This window comes from Solea senegalensis, linkage group LG6 (assembly GCF_019176455.1).
Source record: "Solea senegalensis isolate Sse05_10M linkage group LG6, IFAPA_SoseM_1, whole genome shotgun sequence".
NCBI lineage: Eukaryota > Metazoa > Chordata > Actinopteri > Pleuronectiformes > Soleidae > Solea > Solea senegalensis.
In genome coordinates, this window is record NC_058026.1 from 17,804,123 (window position 1) to 17,823,568 (window position 19,446).

Here is a 19,446-nt window from a genome sequence, read left to right on the forward strand (position 1 = left end):
TTATTCTACAAAGAAATCGTAGTATTATGTAGTAGTAATAGGTACATATTTATGACAGCTCTTTTTTGATTTATTTTTATGATGTATAAAATGATGGTGTGGTATGTGACTTTTTTAGTTTTAGTTTGAAGCTATAAGCAGCCAGGTTGGTTTAGCACAAAGACTAGTCATCAGTTCTGTCCATAGGTAACATAATCAGATTTGCAGGTGAGTCGCAAATGGTTGCTTGGCAACTGCGCCCGGTAAAAGTGCGTACTGTGATTTTACCAGCTTTGGTTTTGAAGTTAAACATGATGTGACCTGTAAATTGCTTAGCAAAAAGATGATGGTGTTTGTGAAGTATTTGGCCCTTTTATAAAAACTTCTCTGTGAGTACAAACTAAACTTTTCCATTCAGTATTTTTTTTTTGTTGAACTATTTAAAATGTGACATATTTCTGGGAAGAATACCATAGGAATGACATGGTCTGATTAAACATGCTCATTAGATGATAATTGTCATTGTGCTGCACTGACATCAGTGTGCAACCCTATTAAATATAAGTGTGTTATTTAGTGAATTTCTGCACATCAGCCACTCAAACCGTAGCAATTATTTCTCATTTATTTTTCACAAAAAAGAGTCATGAACAGTGAGCATTTATACACATCAGACTGAATATCTGTGCAGAGGCACAGGCGACAAAGGAAAAGACATGGACAAAAGTACAATAGTGGTGACGGAAACAGAGCAAAACTTCACATTTGCAGCACTATTTTTACCAGGCTATGGTTTCCATGTCAAAGTGGCAGAATGTACTTTACCCTGAATTCTCTTTGTCCTGTCACTTACCGTAATAATGACCTTGACACTCTTTAAACAAAATCTATTTCTCATGTTGACTGATGATATCGCAGAACAGACGACATAAACAAGTTGTTTTCCAAGTCATGTGTGTCTACATGTTTACAGTGTTCTTACTTTCCTATTAAACAATAATTTCTTGGCTTTTTTTCCCGATTTTTTCCTCCTCTGAAATGTATCTGTGTCACTTCAAATAATGTGTGACAGCCAGAATGTAGTTAGCCTAGCATAGCATAAAGCCTGCAAACGGATGTCAAATGCTAGCCTTGCTTTGGTATTTGGACCAACAAAGATGAGCTTAAAGACAAAAAAGTTTGAAAGTGTGTTGATATTTGTAGTTCTTGGGCGGCTGCAGGGATTTACTGAAATCTAAATGGGTTGCGTTTATGCTGGGATAACCATTGATATTTGGATATTTATTGTTCATGACATGGCATTGGGGCCTTTTGAGAATAAAGTTGTAATATTATGAGATTATTTTGTGTCTATGTATTAATGTATTATTGTTAAATAGCAGCAGCACGCAGATGTAACTTCACAAAATGCTCCGCGTTTCTCATCTTGACGCAGGTTGCAGCTGACGATATTCTATATAATATCCTATTCTCATAATATTACGACTTTATTCTTGAAAGATTCATTCAAAAAAAACATAACTGAGGTAAAACATTAGGATGCAAGCATGAGCTGAACAATGATTTGTGCACATCGCCACTGAGTTGTACGTGCCCCTGTCCCTCAAAAAAAAGTGCTCAGGATGCTTTAACCCACACTTGCTTGTTAATTGCATTTATGATCACCAACTAAAGCTTGTGAGAGGTGCATCAGAGATGTAAGTTTGACACTGTAAAGTTTTTTTTTGTGTGAGGTTCTGTGGATCAATGAGAGAGGAGATAGATGGTCCCTCTTCCTTTTGCTCCTGCACCACTTACATAACCTGCTGCAAAGCCAACACAGTCCTCACCTTTTGTCTTTTGTCTGTCCAACAGGAGTGGCTATGTTCTGAAAATGCGTCACAGTGTTGCAGTCATTAAGTGGCATGAAATTACTGTCTGTCTTTACTCGACCCATTTATTTAAATGTAACCACAATTCAACTGGCTGTTCCTGTGGCAGTCTTACAGTACACCAAACATTGCTGCTTTTAATCTTCCCTGATTTCTCCCATTCGTATTCGCTTGAATTGGCTATAAGTCAAAAAAAGTAAGTTCAATTACTTGTGGCAATTCACTTGTGTCTCAGTGCAGAGGATCAGAGAGGAGACTTGGGCAGTGAAGAGAGACGAGGACGCAAATCTGTTACATAACATCACCCAGTAATCCTCGATGCATGTTGTTACTAGAGATTAGAGAGGAAAATGTTTGCCTTTCACCGAGTATTAACGAGGAAAATCACAAAGCACGCGACACAACAAATGATTAGTACCAAAGGCATCTCCACTGCGGTTATGTCCTTTGAGAATACTTAAAAAAATCTGTCACAAGAACAAATATATCAGCTTCAATCCTCTGTTTCCTTTGTAAATCTATCTCAGAAAACAGCAGCACATTATTCACAAACACACACATCACCATCAAAGCATAGATGCATTGTGAATGAGTGTAAAAAATTAAGTAGCCACACTAACACTGTATAGTGTTGAGCTCAAAGGATGGAGATGCAAATAAAACCACTGGGAGATCCCTACTGAGAAAGACAACTCTATATGTGTGATAGTATGTCACCGTTAATTTGACTTTTCATGTCTTTATAGAAACAGAACCTGGATCTGAAGTAGATGGGAAGCAGAAAAGAGGAAGGAACAAGAAAGGGGTGAGAAATGTGAAAAAGACAGTGATCACATTGATGTTTGCATGGAATTTGAATTGGTTTTTTTTACAATAATGAGACACAATATTGGGGACTGTTGAATACAATGATTTAAATACATCACCTTGAGTGTAGAAAATAAAAATAGTCACCACGTTTTGCTCCATTTAGAAGAAAAGTGCAATATACAGTGCTGCAAGTGAACATGTCGGTAGCGAAATCCACCAACTCATTGCAAAGATATCATCTCACTGCCACCTGAATGAGTAAGCTGGAGATGTATTTACGTCATATAAAATACTATCATTGCTAGAACACAGGCCTGATACTGGTCTACAACGAGGACAGGAAGTGAAAAATGTGAAGAGTAAAGAATAAGCTGGACAGAAGCGAGAACAGTGTGTTGTACTGAATGAGACATATGCTCAAGTGGTGGGAGGTAAATGACGGGCTGCAGCAGGAATACAGATGAAAAGTGCAGTAGCATGAGTTCCTGCATTATAAACCACTGTCTGTAGCCTCATATAGCACAGGTGTTACCTACCCTGAAATGGAAAACAGTATTACTCCACTACACCCAGATATATTGACCAATATGTGAATTAACTGTGACTTGTAACAACATCTAAAATAACTGTATCTTGTGCTACCTCACATTGCCGATGCAGAGAGGCATGTGTTGTGTGTGTGTGGCACAGTTTTAGTCGTGTCAGGATTCCTAGCGCTGCGTCTCGTTCTCCTCTCAGAGCAAAGTGGCGTCCGCTTTATGTGAAGTCTTTGGAAACCGCCTCTATGAAATTGGGGGCCGACATGAGAATGGTGAAAGTGCAGATGATGGAGAAGAGCGAGAAGGCCACCAGGCATAACCTATCCACCACCGCCGCCGCAAACTTCCACTCGCTGCAGATCGCCTCCTCCTCGTCCTGCTCTCGGAAGCGCCTCGCAATGTACTGCACTTCCTCCAGGATCTGGGAAATTTCCGGCAACTGCTCCAGAAGCAAAGTCCGCGTCTGCTCTGAGTGGATGTCGTGCGGGGACGAGCTGTTATGGTGGCCGCCTCCGCCGCACATCACCACGCCTGAGTCAGTGCAGGATGGGAAAGCTGGGTTGTCTGTGCCCATTGAGTGATAGCCAAAGTACAGGTTCATGTTCCCATTGGTGGTGGTTGACTGAGTGGATGCCTGGCCTGGTATGGCACTCATTTGGATGCTGCTGGTGCTGGTGTGGTGAGGTGAAGGGTGGGAGTATTTGTAGTTAGGGGTGCTACTGGAGCTCACGACTCTTTTGATTTCCTCTCCAGGCTTCTTCATGCGGAGGAACCAAGCGCACCAGTTGAGCAGAATGACTCGAACCTGGACAAAGAAACAGGAGGAGGCAGGGAGTTGGAGGACAGAGGTGAGAAAAGGGGGTAGATTTTTGTTGGATTACAGGCAAAGAAAAAGAAAAACAGAGGAAAAGGGAAGAAAGAGAGAAAAACATGAATCAAACTTGATTCTGCCAGTGCGTCTTTTGTCAGGTTTTCATGGAACTTGACCTGTTATGTGGCAAAACCTCAGAGAACAATAGTGTATGACTCTTCTCTGAGTGCATTGATTCTTAAACAACAAAAAAAACAACCTACATTTAAACAAAATCATAGCTGCAGCGCACATGTTTGGTGATTTCTGTTGTGTGTAAACCAGAGCCAGACCAAGGCATAAGTAAACTAAGCAGCTGCCTGGGGCCCCCTGATCACCAAGAGTATATAGAGAAAAAAAGGAGATATCTTTAGATATCGAAATAGTGTTCATCTAAAGTTATTTGGTTTTATTTTGGAGTTGAAGATTGCTTGTTGCTTATTTTCCCCAAAATCAAATTCAGCTTTAGGCCCCATAAAGGCTTGGACCGGCCCTGTTATACAGTATACACTGACAGTGCAGGGGCAGGCGGGGACAGGAAACATTTTACCCATCAAACTGCTGAATATCTGGGTTCTTTGAGCAGTTCAATTCAAATCTGAAACATTACTTATGCGCTTCTTTGTGTTTTGTCTGCTGGAATGTAACTCAAGACAAGGCATCATGAAACTTAAACTGAGAAATACAGAGAGGGTCAGGTGGAGCTGATAGGTCTAATCAGCATTTTGTGAACACATTTGGCAATGGGTTTGAATGTAACAGACATTTTTTTGTTTTTTAAAAGTTACTCACTACAGTTAGAATTTAATATCTAAAAAATAACTGCATATCCAGCTGTTGGTGGTAACTTATAACCAGTAACCAGTTGTCAACACTACCACACACCTTTTGCATTAATGTCACTTTAACACTCCAACAAATGAGCAACAGCTTCACTGAGTAGTAGTAGTTAATATTAATGTGTGATTATCTGACAATAATGCACTCAATCACATTTAATTTGAACATTATCTGTTTTAAGGTGGTTGTGAGATTTAGTGGTATATTAAAATTATTATCAACCCACCCATTTAGGCATCTTTCCTCCATGTGGGTCATGGTGGTGGAACTGTAGGACCAGCACTGTTACCACCACAGACAAGCCTACGATCATCATGGTGCTGGCGAAGTACTGAGCTGAAGAGAAGAAGCGCACATACGTTTCAGTCGTTAAAACAGTGAAAACACAGATATATATGGATATATTCTAAACTAAAAGCTTAACGGCAGATCACATGAAACACATTATTGTATATTGAAAGGCTGCAATTAATATTTATTTTCATAATCAATGAATCTGTTGGTTATTTTCTTGATTAATCAATAAAATGTCAGAAATTGTTGAAAAGTGTTTGACTACGAAACCACAAAAACAACAAAATGAGGACGTTCTCAAATGTCTATAAAACCAACCAATGATTTCTCTGTTATATGGAGCAAAGCCGCTGATCAATTTAGAAAGTGATTGATAATCGATTAATCATTGCAGCCACAGTGCAGTACTGTATCAACCTCTATATGTATTATATTTTTATTATTTTAATCTATTTCCAACCTTTTCTTTGCTACATTTATATGTAAAATTACCCATTATATATATATATATATATATATATAATATAATATATTATAATATGAGGAGGAAACCTTCAAAGGTGAGCATGATACAGTGTGTTGGCAAGTCTAGTCAGTGGGAAGTTTTTTCTCAGTCAACAACCCTAAGGTCATAACACCACAGGGACTCGTTGGATGATGAAACACTTTGTTTCCTAATTTACAAAGCAACAGAAACACATCCACAGCTGGGAGAGCTGCCAGACACAGACACAAGAAAAGTGCATGTAGACAAATACTCTCCCTCTCTTCACATGGAGCCCTCATAAACACAAACATGAGACAAATCCCCTTTAGAAAAAGAATATGTATGTAATCCAGCTGTGATGTCAGTGGGCTCACAGTTCGATGGACCAATCAAATTATTCTGTGCCATGTGAGGGAGCAATTCAAGCTGTATGAGGAAATGCTTTGAGCGCTGAACGGCATTTTTATCTGTCTCTTCAGTCCAGCAGTTCTTTACCCATCTGCAATGTGGTAATACGTCCACTCGGCTGAAGGCAAGTTCACTAATGGCTTTGTTTTACATCACTGAGCGGCCAAATGATGCAGAGCAGCGTCTCTGTCTGCAGCCTCCTCTCTCATCTCTAAGCCGATGGCCTCGTCTCTTCTGGTCAGTGTCAGTGCGCTGTTACACAATGCGACGTAGTTTGTTTCCTATGCTGTGAACATAATCTTCTCATCAACAGCCTCCCGTGTCCCCCTCACACACTCAGCCAAAGCGAATCCATCAGCCTGTGTCTAATTGCTCCTCCACAATCTGCCCAGTGGTGTGAATACAACATGTGAATAACGCAGCAGTTTTTCACTCAGCTGTTCTTTTTTTACAACTCAGCCCACCATTCGCCTCCTGCCTGCTGGGTTAATGATTCTTTGCATCCATCAGTTTCCCTGCATCCTCTGTGTGATATCTCCACACTAACCCATCAACCATCCTGGAGTCTTACTGTATGTTCACAATGAGTGTATGGCTTCATGCCGAAGCATGGATATAAAACAAACACTTAACTGTAATAAAAGGCTGATGTAATATGAAGTAATCACGCCAGTGGGAATACTCTGGTCCAATACAGACCATTGAGGATTAATGCATCAGTACATCAGTCTACGTCCGTGATTCTCAAACTGTGGTATGTGAACCATCGGTGGTACGCAAGCTTCCTCTAATACTTGGAGGCAAATCAGAAATCGTATTTTTGACTTTGCTCGGCCTCTTTACGCCACTGTAAATTAACGTTGGTGGTAACAGTGTTACTGCGAGAGCACAAAGAGTGCAAACAGATGGAAACAGCTAGTCCTGTTGCATGTTAAGTGTGAAAAAGATTAGATCTTATTCAAAGCAACATCTTGCTTATGTAATCAGAAGTGTAAAAAAATGCAATTTGAGAAAATTTGCTTCAAATTTCTTCAGATATGAACCCTAGCAAATGCCCAGAAAATACCATAGTTCAGAACCTTTTCCAGAGTTTGATGTTCATGTATGAAGAATACTTTCCCACCTGCGTTCTTGCATATTAACTCTTTCCCTCTACTAAGGACTCACTCATGAAGGCCGTACCCTTGTCAAAAATAAATTATATATAAAATGAAATAAAACCAGTAATCATAATCACATCATGTCTTACCAATCAGGGGCACAGAGTCTGAAGTGGCAGGCATGATCTCTGCTACCAGTAACATGAATACTGTTAGAGACAGCAGCACAGTGATACCTGGGGAAAACAAAAAGGAAAGCAAGTGAGCAGAAAAACAAAAGAAAGGTTCTCTTTAACAACTCCTAATAAGCGCATCTTGTTGCGTCAGAAAAGGTGAGAACAGTTGTGATGTGTGCTTTTGTTACGGGAACACTCGATAATATATTTAGTCTCACTGAATGGCATTTTCATAACAAGCTGGCATTTTCAGGTTGAGGTAACAATCTTTATAATGGAGCTTTTATTTGTTTTCTAATGAAATGATTCCAACACAGATGCTAATTCACAGCCATAATGTCAGCATTAACATATATAGAGCAATGAAAAATGAACAGAGATGGGTAAGAGAGCAATATATTTTTTTTTTCTACGTGTCTAATTATAATCTGTAATCCTGTAATGTATCATTGTGTTTGTGTGAGTAGAGTAGAGTTGTGTGATTGAATGTTGTGTTTCTCTGCCTAGTACCGAGTGAGATCTTCTCTCCGGAGTCAGCGGGGAGGAGGAAGACGAGCAGGGCCAGACCAGATATGAGGACGCAGGGGATGAGCAGGTTGAGGCCATAGTAAAGTGTCCTGCGACGCATGGTGACGGTGAAGGTCACATCGGGGTAGGGTTCTTTACAGCACTCGTAATACAGCTCATTACGCTTGGCTGGCACACCTGAGGGAGGTAGGAAGGAAGAGGTCAACATCCAGGTCAGAAAAAGTTATAAAGTACATGTTCGGTTTGCAGTTCTGCTTGGCTGGATGCCTCTGAAATGCCAAAATTGTAAAATGTAACATTTCAATACAATCTTGCTTTTAAGTTGCTTTTTTTTAAACTAACTTTGGAGGTCAAGGTTGAGGTCATTTTAATTTATATAGCACATTTTTTTTTTTGATAAAAGCGCAATAAGGTAAACAATCGACAAACAAGTTGTCAGCAACTACAAGGAGTAAAACAACGCAATAGAGACAACACATAATAGGGAAATGAAAGGGGACCAATATAGCGTGCACCCATTAAAATGTTACTAGATAGATAAACAAATAAAAGACTAGTTCAACTGGGATTAAAAGTGAATAAATAGGTCTGGGCAGCTCTTTCATGCTTTGGCAGACTATTCCAGAGATTAGAGTCTGCCTTGAGCGTTAAGTCTGGAACATGGAACGTCCAGGAGCCGCTGAATTGTTGACCTCAGTGCTCTCACTGGAACATGATGATGCAACAACTCCTTTCAAATGTGCTCAAATTGTTGAATATTTGTGTGTGTGGATTGGCGTAAGGATTTGAAAAGTGTCCACATTTTTGCACACATATTGTGCACATCTGTGACAAGGTTGAGACTGTTGTCTCTTCATATGCAGCAAAGCATGAGATGTGTTTGTTATCACTTTCTTTAAAGTCACAAAACACAAACATCTATATTTGCTCTATGTGAAGGTAACATTACAGACTATAAATGAGCATAATTGATGTGATTTTAAGGAAGCTCTGGATTTTAAATAAAACATTAATACCATAAGGACTTTGCGATGTTAACATTAATGTAAAACAGTCAGAATTTGTGCATATTTGAAATCAATTTAGAACAGATCTGTCTGCCGGGGCTCTCGAGTCAAGACTCAGTTTTTCTGCAGCAAGTGTGATGCCACTGCAAAATGTCTGACTCCTGTGTCTGAGCAGATTTTGTTTCCCTGCATCTATAGCTGAGCAGCTGACGTTGCCTCTCCTCCTGGAGATGACCCGAGGTAAGAAAATGCAATTTCAAAAAGTGGAGATAAAGATGCCGCAATTAATAGAAACACAAAGAATTCACCTCTCGGTGGAACGAAGGCAAAACAACATCACCTTGGTCTGTTCAAAGTCAAACGATCAACATGGATCTCACAATGAGGCCACATTTCTTTGATGGTAACTACAGGTGGTTGTGTGTGTGTGTGTGTGTGTGAAGCGTTGGTACTATATTGGCATCAGATTCAATCAAAAATACAACTCATTTTGGGGCGAGATGTCACAAAAACAAACTTTATCTTTAGCCCCTAGACAAAGAATTTACTAGAACAGTGTCGCCTAAATACTGAAGAGAAATAACCTTCGTTAGCCATCTATTAATTTGATGGATTGCAGACCTGCAGATGCATGTGTGTGCACATGTGTGTGTGTGTGTTTTTGGGGCCAGTGTGAACAGTGTGATTTCTTGGCCAGTTTGCTGCCTGAATGTGCCTGGATTAAGTGAACCATCCCTGGGCCAGCTGTCGCCACACAAACCCATGGCTCCCCCTTCCATTCTCCATGCCAGCTGGGTCCACTCAGTTTGTATGTGTGAATATGGATTCTCCTCTTGGCCTTAGGTTAATATGCTAAATTGAGTTGGAGGAGCACTTCATTTTTATTTTAGTAAAAACTATACAATTAGAATTGAAAGTGAAACAAAGAGCAATATTAGACATAGCTTTGTGTTGAACTGTCTCTTTCTTTGTTTCTTGGGAAGAGATAGAAAGTGAGAGGAAGTGTAATTAACTGGATTTTTTCGATGAGACACAGTAAATCCAGTATATACTGTATCACAGCAGGAATGAAGCACAACATTGTTAGAACTTTAGGAAGAACATTCTTCCTGCAATTTTTTTTTTATGTTTCTAGAAGAAGGAATTTCGTGGATACAGCCACAGTCAGCAGTGAATACTATTCTCCAGGTTATCTGCACAACTCTGGAACCGGGACTGACTGACAGGAAAATGTCAGTGAGAATGACTTCTTACAAAGAATTTGACATTACTAAAACACCTGCTGTCAGAGCTGACTGACATAGAGTCGATATCTGAACTCCCTGGAATATGACACAAAAGACCAGATATAGGAAGTCTCGATGTTAGACTCTTCATTTATCTGCCTTTCAGTGTCAGTTTGATGCGCAGGCTGGAAACTTTTCAAATACTGTCTGCCCTCACACCTCCTCTTTATTCCTTGTTTGTCAACATATATAGATGTATGTACTGGATATAGATTTTCAGTATCTTGAAGACAGTGTATGTCAATGTTAAAAACATTAGTTTTGATTGTTTTCTTCGTACCTACTAGGTCCCACTCTCCATTAGGTATGTAGGTAGAGATGTCCACGTCCATCATCTGGAGGTCCAGCAGCCAACCATTGTGAGTCCAGGAGCCAAACTTGAGGTCACACTTCTGCATGTCAAACGGGAACCATCGTACATCGATGTAGCAGGTACTTTTCAAGATGCCTTGGGAGACAAACCAGGAGAAAGCTTCTTTTGAAACTAAACTGTAACTTTGTTTTAATGTGCTTTTTAAAAAAAACTGCTGCTCTCAGTGAGCCGGATCTGTAAGAACTCGCTAGCTGCCTCGCAAAGACCCGACCCCAATGCCACCGCCCAATGTGTGGACGCATATGCGCCTCAGCGTTCGGGCTGCGTTCTCACCTCAGGTGCCATTGACATCCAAGAGCTCTCGTAGCAACAGTATTATCACCAACGTTACAATACAGTGGTGTAAATTATTGTTATTATTATTATTGCATTACTTTGTTTCATTTTCTATGCACTTAGTGCTTCATTTGTACCACCAGAGGGAGCTTACACGTACCATAGATTGAGAACCATGAAACTAGATGACATATACAAAAATAAAAATAAAATCAATGTAAATTTGAAGCCAACTAGAAAAAAAAGATTAAGTGAAGTGGAAAATAAGACAATTAAAGCAGTAAACATAAAGACTCTCATTGACTTCCATTCATTTGAAACAGGAATGTTCCAAAAATATTTTCTTGCTTATTGGGAAAAGGAAGTGAGTTGCGTGGAATTGAGGAACAGTGTCAACAATGCTAATGATAATGAGTCTACTAATGAATGAATGTGTAAAGAGTATCATGTTGATGAGAATAAATCCCTCCCATATTCATCATTATGTCGTAATTATGAATCGCCATAAAGTGACGATAGTAAGAAAAAAACTCATCTAAAAATGCAATATAACATAGACAATATTTTAAATGGGTCACCTGGTGGGATGTACTGGCACGATCCTGAGGCATTGACCAACACGTTTGTATGGAACGTAGCATCAAACCTCTCATCAGCACTGCAGAGAGAGAGAGAGAGAGACGTGCAAAGATAAAAGATTAAAACAGTCATGAAGCATTTAACCATCAAGAAAATGTGACAAAAAATATACAAAACACAAGTCAATGCAACACATAGACAAGTGACGCAGGTGAGAGTGGAGGTGAAGGAAAGGAGATCAATTTTAACAATCATCTTAAATAAACACTGATGTCTTCAATTGAGATGTCCTTCAAACAGAGTGGCATTGTCTAGACTCAGGAACTGACATACAGACATCATAATTGGAAAATTGTTTTCTTTTTTTTCCAGAGAGAAAAACCAAAGAGCTTTACATTTCTGAGAAAAGACAAATAATTAACTGTCATTACCAATGTTGAAAGCTATTTTTACGCTATATATTTATATATTTTATGCTGAATATAAAGGGCCTTTTTGAATAAATTACAGTGAAAAGGAAGCATGGGAATTAATATTAAACATGTTGAGACCTCAAAAGTGTATTTGGTAAAGAAGTATTTAATAAAAAGAGAGAGAGGGACAAGAAAACGTAAAAAAGAAAATGCTCTGACACTGAGTTTGGAAACATGGTGAGGCTATGGAGGAAAGTAAATAGAAAACAACCCTTTTTGACACAGAGATGAAGAAGTAAACTTACTATGACAGCAACATAGATTTTATTTATCAATTTATTTATAATTTTAGTATTTTAGTATGACGTGTCACTAAAAACACTGACTCATACACGGTTCACTGAGTGCATCTCATTTTAAAGAAGAAGCAAATGCTCAACCAGTGCCAGGCAATGCACAATCATCTGTTATTGTCCATTGGATTAGTCCATGGCTTCCATTTACAATATAAGAGGAGAAGCATGGGGACAGAGTGAGGGGCATACTTAAACTCTTGTAGGACAGGTATAGAACATAAATTTGAGCAAATGAGCTGGGACTGAGCCCAGGAGGCTTATAACAGCACAAAGCTTTACCCAGTTGCAGAGATATATTCACTATAGCAATAATCCAAACCTAATCGCTCGCTTCACTTAGCAGAGGTTGGGAAAATAAAGACGATGTGAAAATATTTGGGAACTGCTGCAATTTCTCTTATTATCCATTACTGGGAATATGCTAAACAAGTTAAATACATTTTTGGTCTATACATTGACCATATAATATGACATAGCTGGTTTGTATTTGAAATGACAACCACTCAGATTCTTATTTTAAAAACAATCTCTCAAAATGCAAATTTGGATACACTTATGTGTCCAACACCTTTCTTTTTCCCCAATTAAGGTTTCTGGATCAATTAAGGTTTCCCCACCTATTTCTGGATCAAATGAATTTTGTGAACCTTGTAACACTGGGAGATTAATACCATGGCTAAGCAATGCATATCAAGTATGTATCAGCATCACAGGGATTTCACTGAATAACGTCAACCACATCTTAACCAGATTAAGATGTGTTTCCAAAAGGTTATACTGTATGCCACATGGAAATGGTAAGAAAATCAGAGACCATTAAACAAACAAAAAACATAATTTAATGCTATACAGCACTTAATGCCCACATGGATCATAAACATCGATCACACAGGACAGGAGGATAAATATAGAATAAACTCTTTGACGCATACTGTGCTTTGTTTCAAAGGAACTATCCGTCCATCCATTATCTACTGCTTTATCCTGCACCGGTCCGGGAAAGAACATGCAAACTCCATGCAGAAAGACCCTCAAACCCAGGTATTCTTGCTGCAAAGGCAAGTGGCCCCTCAATGGAACCATTGAAAATATTGAAACGAAAATAAAGAAAAATGACATCATCATAATCACCATCATCAACATTGTCATAAAAGATGCCGTTGAAGTCAGAAAAGACACAGTTAGAGGCTAAATATACAACTGAAATCATCTCCAGATGTAAAGCAAACACTTGGAAAATACATGGTTTCAATTATTTACATTATACACAAAACCTTAAACAAAAAGAAGTCAGCCCTTTTATATACCAGCTTCCCATGTGTATGTAAATGGCAAAATATTCAAAATCTTCATCCTTTATTATTTATTATTTATGGCAAAAGAGATTACGTTGTTTGTTGTATGGGAACATAAAGACTGTTAAGACTTTTCAGATCCTCCACCATCTTATATAGAACTAACAGAACTGGCTCGCATGGAGCCGGATGAGTATGATCAAGCAATAACAGAATGAAGTCCAACAGCTGTGTCCTCTCCTGGACCAACACTGTTTTGCTGCATCGAGATAAACAACAGTGCGATCTTCTATTCTCAGAACACAAACTCATACAAAATCAATCCTGGAAGGAAGTTCAGGACAGAGGTGTGTGACCGCTGGCACCCTCCACCTCCTCCATTCCTTGAAGCTGACATTCTGGGACCCCCAGCTTTACCTGTTGCTTTGATTGACAAGGTTCAGAATCTAAGATTCAACCTTACAAGAGGTGGACTTACATCTACAGCTGTAGTACAAGCCCATACTGGCCTGGCTCCAGAAAGGTGACTCGTTCCCAAGGTTGCTCACAATGCGTAAGAATTAATGACAGCTAATGGTGAGACTGCAGAATGCAACAAATGGAAGACTCTTCCTCTTCTTCCTCTCACCCCTCCATTTCCAAAGTGCATCAGGGTACGACAGTGACATTTGCACGTCGGAAAGGATGTTGTTTTTCCTTATCAGTGTAGCACGTTTACTGATTTATTTAGCTGATTTGTACAATTACGCTCCCGTAGACACATTGTGGCACAGGATGACGGCCTCCGTTAAGCACTACCCTTGTCTAAAGTGCATCTAAAAGGCTTATTATCTAAGGCTATGAAAATCAAACTGTTTTTTATTTTTATTTTCAGGCCTTTATTTTCAGGTAATTTTCTATGGTATTCAATTTCGGCAAATAAGCCCTCCAAAATGTTACACACTGGCCCTTTCAGACTGCTCTATGCATGAAATAAACAACATTATACGACGTGTCAACCATGTCTGAAAGACAAAATTGTTTTTGAAAGCCGCAAATGGCCACACTCCAAGGCAAGACCAAACACCTGCCATCTTAGTAACTGGCAAAATGCATTTTTGTATTTTTAAACCGAGACATGCTTTTGGACAGTCACTCCTCAAGGGTATTCACTGTGAGGCATGTGGCTGTATACACACACACACAGAAAGTGATAAAAGAATGAAGAATTCGTCTGTGACTGAAAAGCGTGTGACCTATGCTTGGTCAAATTGCTTAAGACAGTTCAAAATATAATAAAAAAAGTTTTCCTTCTGGTAGAATCAAAATGCTGTGCTATAATCCAGTATATCTGGTATAGACTGTATTTGAAAGAATCAGATAACGTATTATGGATTATTCCTGCTTTTACAACTTAACATTCACAAAAAATGATTGATTTTACTCCTGATTGATACTGCATGTATAACAAATGTCAGTTTCAATCTGGGACTGTCAGGGCTGTATGGTTGCTATCGTTAGTGATCGCTGATCCCCTCAACATAAGCTGCTTAATGTTCGGCATCATCCCTGTTTTTCTCACTCCCTCTGTCTCTCTCAGACACACACACAACTCCAAGGTGGAAATCTGTCACTGTCTCCCCACCGTAAATAATCCTCAGTCACCTTGAAGAAGGAGCTAAAGGAAAAAAACAAAAAAACAGCACCATCAATCAACTTCAACTCTGCCTTGTATTAAGTTGTCTTCCCTCATTAAAAGTGTGATTTTTCGGGGGGTTGTGTGTATGTACGAAAGAAAAAAGTCCATTTAAAACATCAATTTAATGCCATCTGTTAGGCCTTGACAGTTAAATAATGGTCAATAATTGTCAGTAATGACACGACCTCTCTGCTCTGGTGCTTTTAAGCAACGCTCTTAAAAGCGGAAAAGGTGGCATTCAGACTACAAAATAAGGAGACAGACCTGTGTGGGGACCTGAATCAAAGTTCTTAATGTCACTCTAGGTGATAGGAAATAACTCTTGAGAGAAGAAAACAAAGGGTAGAGCAAATAGTTAAGTAATTGTTAATATTATTATTTTTCTTCTGTCATGCTATGCAACAGATCCATCCATTTTCTACCGCTTGATCCTCCACATGAGGGTTGTGTCAGGATCAATTTGCCTGATCCCCAAATCTTCATGTTTTTGGACTGTGGGAGCAAACCCATGGAGAGAACATGCAAACTCAGTGCAGAAAGGCCCTTGATCCGACCAGGTCTTGAACCCGGGTCTTGCTGCTAAGGCAATATTGTAAATGACACTACACAACAACACAGTAAAAAACCTGATTTTATGGGTGTACTGTAACATACATCCACGTTTATTTGAGTGTCTTAATTTGTGTATTTCTTATATAATGTCTGTTCGTCTAAGAAAGAAAAAAGCAACTCTCTAAAAAGCTATTTTCGTCACAAAAACAGCAGCAACACACATCACTTTCCTCAGGGTGCAATTCACTTGCACATTAACATGATTTATGGTGAGGAGGGAGATTCTCATTCAACTGCTTCCATTACTTCAGCTACGCCTTTAGATTCCAAGTGAAACTGTAAGAAATGTTGCTGTTTATATAATGTGAATAGATGTGATTTAAAGCCTTTGAATCAAGTGTACGTCTATCTTGTTGTTTCAGGACGGATTCAAAATCAGCTCGTAAAATCTGCAAAATCTGAGATGGAAACACTAGAATATTATGGTGAGTATTTCATTTTATTTATTTTTTTGTTTATTTTGAAAAGATCTGTCTCTTTTGGGGATAGAACAACATGCTGTGATGGATGTACCTCTTTGAGGCACAATGGACGCTGCTGTTGTCACAGCTGTTTTGTTCAGGGTTAATGTTATGCATGTTATTTGCTAACCGTGGAGGCAGCTGCCTATAAATGTGATGAATTGTCTGAAAGCAGCATGTGTTTGAGGATGAAATTGGTGCCACGCTCACTGGCAGACTTGAAAGGTCCCTGGATTGTTTTTTAAAAATGAGAAAGTCCAGAGCGGTTTGGAAATGTCAATCACCTGGCAACTTCATTTCTTTGGATCTATGTTATCAGGTTCCTTGTTAAGCGATCAAATAACAAGTAAAGCAATGGCATCTCAATCCACGCAAAATAACTGCAAAGTGGCTGCGGTGAATGGATTGGAGAGTGACTGTGAGTAAAAGTAACAAATGAACATACAAACGGGACACATTATTTCAAAAAACATGTTAGAATGTTAGTTACATTCGGTCAGGTTGGTCCCTTGTGGGGGCACGCTCAGTCGCAGCGGCTCTGATCAACCTTCCATCTGACCTCGACATTTCGTTGTGCAATACTAGTTGTATAATGACAATAAAGATGCTTTCCTTTCCCTATTTCTCTTGCTTCCTGAAAAGGTTCCTGTCTTTGATAAAGGTATGAAAAGAAATCAATTATGACTCAAACAGGACAGAAATGTTGCATTGGAACAGAAATAGAATCCTTGTTTTTACCTGCATATTCTTCTCAGGTTGGATGTGTTATTAGAATTCCTCAGTCTGCTGACATTCTCATTCAGCTCGCGCAGTGCACATTACAAGCAGCATATGCAAAGCCCCATGGGAGTTACAGTTTATATGCTCCCGCAGGGAATCGGCTCAATCACCTCATTACATGCGGCGATATCCATGAGTGAAATTTTATCTGGGGAATATTTTCCTCCACTGTGAGACAGCAAGGGGAATCTATGGTAACCATCCATGTATGACAGAAGACAAATTGAGGTAAATACACAAAAATCCAAGTGGCAAAATAGATGACGTGGTAGTCGTGGTTACAGATTGATCACTGATGCCTTTGGTCATTTGTTACTGTTGTAATTATTAGATAAATGAAGGCTTTCCTTCAGTCCTAGCTTGAAGCCAATTAACTTTTTTGATTAACAATTCTAGTAATAGTACATTTTACTGTGTGGGTAATTTTACATTGAAGTGAATTGAAGCAACAATTAGTAAGCAAGTTTGACTCCGGTTGTTTATGCGATGTGAGGACAGTCGAGAGCAGAAGAGGAGAATAAGACTTACCTGTTGTAAAGGAGAATATCTGGGACCCATATCAGATCAGAAGGGAAGCGAAGGTTCTGAACGCCAGGATATTGCTCTGGGTTCCAGGAAAGGTACGTATCTGTCCAGTGCTGACAGAAGCAATGGAGAAAAGGAGTCATCAAAGACAGCAACATCAAACAGGGACAAAACCCAGGATTATAAAAGTTGAATGAGTGAATGACTGGCAACAAAGTTGCTGCTGCTGTTCATGTCGCACCTGTTTTAAAGCTTAAATTGTGATTGTAATAATTATGACCTCCATGCTATACACACAATCAGAGTGTGCATAATAACATCTTAATTTGTAGTATTCCTTAAATCTCTCAATGATCATTAAAATGTCTCTTAAAAGAGGCTGTAGTTTCCCAACAACTGTATTTCCTGTTATATACGAGTGTGTCTAAACATACAGTACATATATAAATGGGAGGCACTTGGATTTTCTAGCTATAGGGCACATTCCCGATGGAGCAAACACACTCCCATTACTAATGTGGCCACAGTGCAATGTGTGTATATGCATGTGCACACAAGTGGGCAGAACGTCCGTATGCATGTTTGTGTTAACATGAATGAGCTCTTGGGACAGTTTATATACTGTATGTGCACGTACAGTTCAGTGATTTTTACAGTCAAATTCATCTCCTCTTCAAAGAAATCCACCTAAAGTGACCCTGCTGACATGTGTATGTCTCCACTCACTCATGCATCACATGACTTAACCACTAGTACACATCTGAGGGCCTCTTTTTTTTGCAGTTTGGTGCTACAGAGAGCTGTCTTTTCATGTTTGTTGGCTGGGAAAGACACAACCGAGAGCCAGCAGATCAAACCACAGCTCAGTACGTTTGTAGTCTGTCGGGAACAGATGAGGAAGACAGCGGGCAACATGAGGTTACAGCTGTCTCCGAATAGGTCTGTAGTTACATCACAGAAACTGAAGAAACTGTCACTAATTGAAGACAACAAGGTTGTTATTGGATGCGTGTGAATAAGGCTGATAAATACGTGCATATACAATATAAGAGTTATTAGCTTGTTTATTCAACATATAAATTGGAATATTTAATTTGTGGTGCATTGCTAAATGTAAACCATGTGTCATGTTATATATTTTAATGTCTGTTTTGTTTTTGTTATAATAATACATAATAAACCATTAGTGCTATAGCCATTGAGGATTCTTAAGAAAATTGAGCTCATTAAAATTCTCACAGGTGAAAACCCACACAAATGCTATCCGTTCACTGAGTGATAAACCTGTAATGAATCCTAAAGTCCTCCTTGATGGGGAGGAAGTGAACTTGCTCCTCTGACTCCCCGTCTGTGAGCTCGATAATGTATTTCTCATGCCTCCTTGAAAATCTGCTGAATCCGCAAAGCCCCCTCAAGCTATTACACGACAAGTGAATGCCAGCATTGAAGCGGTGGCTTCCTGAATATTTCATTCAGCGATTCATTCATTCATGAGTTGTAAGCCAGTCAGCAGCAGCCAAGTCAACCTGACTAAGTGTAACCCAGACCTCTTCATCTGGCTATTATGACTGGGCCTGCTGTGATAATGAGGCTACCTGAGTAGCCAACAAAGTTTTCTTGCCATTACTGCGTTTTGCAACATTAAATGATGTGCAATTCCTTTAAGGGGAGACATGTGCTGTAGCTGGGGTTAATAGTTTTAGATGATGGCAGTACATGGGTGGTTGAGAACAGTTGGCTATACTCTTATCTCCCATGATAAAAGCACAGCTCAGTGTGAGGATATAAGATGGTGGGGCGTGACTGTGCAGTGGCTCTTAGCTCTGATTGGTGTTTGTTACTTTTGCTTGTCTAGTTCTGGCCTCCCTGGACTACATCTCCGTCTCCCGCTGTCATTACCATCATCAGAGTCTCCGCCCACCC

General features: G+C 39.4%; 1 protein-coding gene across 1 annotated transcript in view; it reads right to left on the reverse strand.

Moving 5' to 3' along the window:
- Positions 1-586: 586 nt before the first annotated feature.
- The window catches only part of LOC122770489 (neuronal acetylcholine receptor subunit alpha-7-like), a 32,730-nt gene continuing 13,870 nt past the window's right edge, over positions 587-19,446 (reverse strand). The window contains exons 4-10 of the mRNA XM_044027371.1: positions 17,527-17,636; positions 11,403-11,482; positions 10,456-10,623; positions 7,865-8,059; positions 7,328-7,414; positions 5,116-5,225; positions 587-4,004 (exon numbers count right to left, since the gene is read on the reverse strand). Of these exons, the coding sequence (XP_043883306.1) occupies positions 3,417-4,004; positions 5,116-5,225; positions 7,328-7,414; positions 7,865-8,059; positions 10,456-10,623; positions 11,403-11,482; positions 17,527-17,636 (1,338 nt within the window). The 3' untranslated portion in view covers positions 587-3,416. The remainder of the gene's footprint in view (positions 4,005-5,115; positions 5,226-7,327; positions 7,415-7,864; positions 8,060-10,455; positions 10,624-11,402; positions 11,483-17,526; positions 17,637-19,446) is intronic.